This window comes from Helianthus annuus, chromosome 4 (assembly GCF_002127325.2).
Source record: "Helianthus annuus cultivar XRQ/B chromosome 4, HanXRQr2.0-SUNRISE, whole genome shotgun sequence".
Lineage (NCBI taxonomy): Eukaryota > Viridiplantae > Streptophyta > Magnoliopsida > Asterales > Asteraceae > Helianthus > Helianthus annuus.
This window is the reverse complement of record NC_035436.2, coordinates 113,950,281-113,952,567: the sequence shown is the minus strand read 5'-3', so window position 1 is coordinate 113,952,567 and position 2,287 is coordinate 113,950,281. Positions and strand designations below refer to the sequence as shown.

At 39.4% G+C, this 2,287-nt stretch overlaps 1 protein-coding gene across 1 annotated transcript; it reads right to left on the bottom strand.

Annotated features, from left to right (window-relative positions):
• Positions 1 to 500: 500 nt before the first annotated feature.
• On the bottom strand, positions 501 to 1,649 carry LOC110933570. Its single transcript, XM_022176785.1, has 2 exons — positions 1,175 to 1,649; positions 501 to 1,042 (listed from the first exon to the last, which is right to left on the bottom strand). Exons 1-2 carry the CDS (start codon positions 1,647 to 1,649, stop codon positions 501 to 503), a joined length of 1,017 nt encoding a protein of 338 aa, XP_022032477.1.
• Positions 1,650 to 2,287: the final 638 nt, after the last annotated feature.

The following is a 2,287-nucleotide window of genomic DNA, read 5'->3' as shown; positions in this document are numbered from 1 at the left end:
CATTATCTTCTGTTGTTTACACTGAACATGGTATCTGAATGCATTATTTTTGTCCGCCGCTTGATGCAATAACAAAGATAATACCTCCATCACTAAAGTGAATAAGTAAGGGGATATGGGGTCTCCGAGTCTTAAGCCTCGTTTACCTTTGAAGTGACCACACAAGTTCCCGTTAATGCTTAATGAGTATGAGACAGATGACACACATGTCATGATCCATTCAACCATCTTATGCAGAAATCGAAACCCAATTAGAATTTTTCTTAGAAATGCCCAGCTAACCGTATCATAAGCTTTCTGGATATCAATTTTGAACGCACACCTCGGTTTGCCTCTGCTAAGATGGTAGTTATGCATAAGCTCCTAAGTGAGCAAGATATTATATTATCTGTGATCTTTCGGCCAGGCACAAAAGCAGACTGATTTATATCAATCAATTTACCCAAGCTACATTTAATTCTATCCGTTAGGATTTTGCTAATACATTTAAATATAACATTTCAACAAGAGATGGGACTATATTCAAGAACCGAGTTCGGGGTAGGCACTTTAGGGACAAGAGCAATAATAGTATGGTTCACTTGTTTAAGAAGTTTACCATTATCGAAGAACTGAAGAATGGCCGCAGTTACTTCATTTCCAACAATATCCCATGACTTCTTAAAAAATGTCGACATATAACCATCTGGCCCTGGGGCTTTGTTTTCACCAATGCTAAACATAGTAGCTTTAACCTCTTCCTGTGTAATCTGGCGAACCATGTGAACGGCCGCTTCTAGGCTTATGACATTATCAAAGAGATTCTCCATAATTAAGTCATCCACCTTATCTTCTTTTCCCAAAAAGTTAGCATAGCGCTCGACCAAAGCAGCTTCAACACCCGTACCCTCAAATTGATTACCACTAGCATCCTTGATACTATGGATTTTACTTCTAGCGTTCCTGCTTTTGACACAATTATGAAAGTAAGAAGTGTTACTATCGCCTGCACAAAGCCACTCAATCTTTGCCTTTTGTTTTAGAAACGATTCCTCATCATAAGCTGCACTATGAAATTCCTTAATGAAATTGGCCTCCTAATCCTGAAGAGCTGCATCTAGGGGATTTATATCGATTTGTTTTTGAATTTCATCAAGTCTAATTCTTAGGTCTTTCACCTTTTTATGTATGTTACCTTGCTGGTGAAGAAGCTTCCTCAATAGGTGCTTCAGATTCCAAAGCTTTGTAACAACTGAAACCATAGGGATACCCTCCACCCTTTTATTCCATTCATGTTGAACACAAGCTTTGAACTTATCTTTCGCAGCAATAAAATTAGCAAACTTGAACAGTTTAGGCTTCACCCGAGTTTCCCCATTTAACTTGAGGATACAAGGAGCATGATCTGAGACCTGATAGGGATGGTATAAAGCATGCGCATTCGGAAACAAATCTAACACCTTAACATTCCCCATAACCCGGTCAAACTTCTTAAGAATACCCACCCCATTTCTTGGTTTTTGAGTCCAAGTAAAGTGAAGGCCATGCCCTTGAATATCTAGTAGCTTGTTGTATTGAACACATTCAAAAAATTCACGCATACCTATAGATGGAGTAGAAGTGCCATAAAGACAGTCGCCCACATAAAGAGCTGAATTAAAATATCCCATAACAATCCATGGTTGATCATACACAAATTGCTTATGTTTACACAGGTCCTGCCATAATACCCTTCTTTCCTGATACGTGTTCTTAGCATAAACGAACGAACAAAGAAGAGTTTTTGAGTCAATCTTGGATATTATTTGGACATGCACAACCTGATCAGTCTACGCTAATACCATAAGGTCAACTACCTCATCATTCCATCCCACAATAATTCTGGTACCTCTATTACAAACCCATCCGTTAGACGTCCATTCCCACTTTTTAAAGACGCCTCGACAAACTTTAGAAAGCTTAGCAACCTCAACATGGGATTCGAGAATAGCACACACACTGAGATGATTACCATTGGCTATCTGGTGAACCTCACGTTGTTTCAGGGGCCGGTTCAATCCCCTTATATTCCAAGAGGCTATGCTATCCATAAAAACTCATGTCAACGGGAGTGCTTGCCCCCTCAGAACCTCCTACCTGATTATCCACCTTCATAAAGCTCGAAATTTCATTTTGCAGAGGATCAACGAAACCCTCGTCCTTAATATTACTTGCGTCGTTCTTTTTTTAAGGCTGAGAAAATAACTTATGGCCTTCACCTTCCACCTTCCTCGTATAAAGGAATCTCTTTTGGATATTGGTCCTTAAC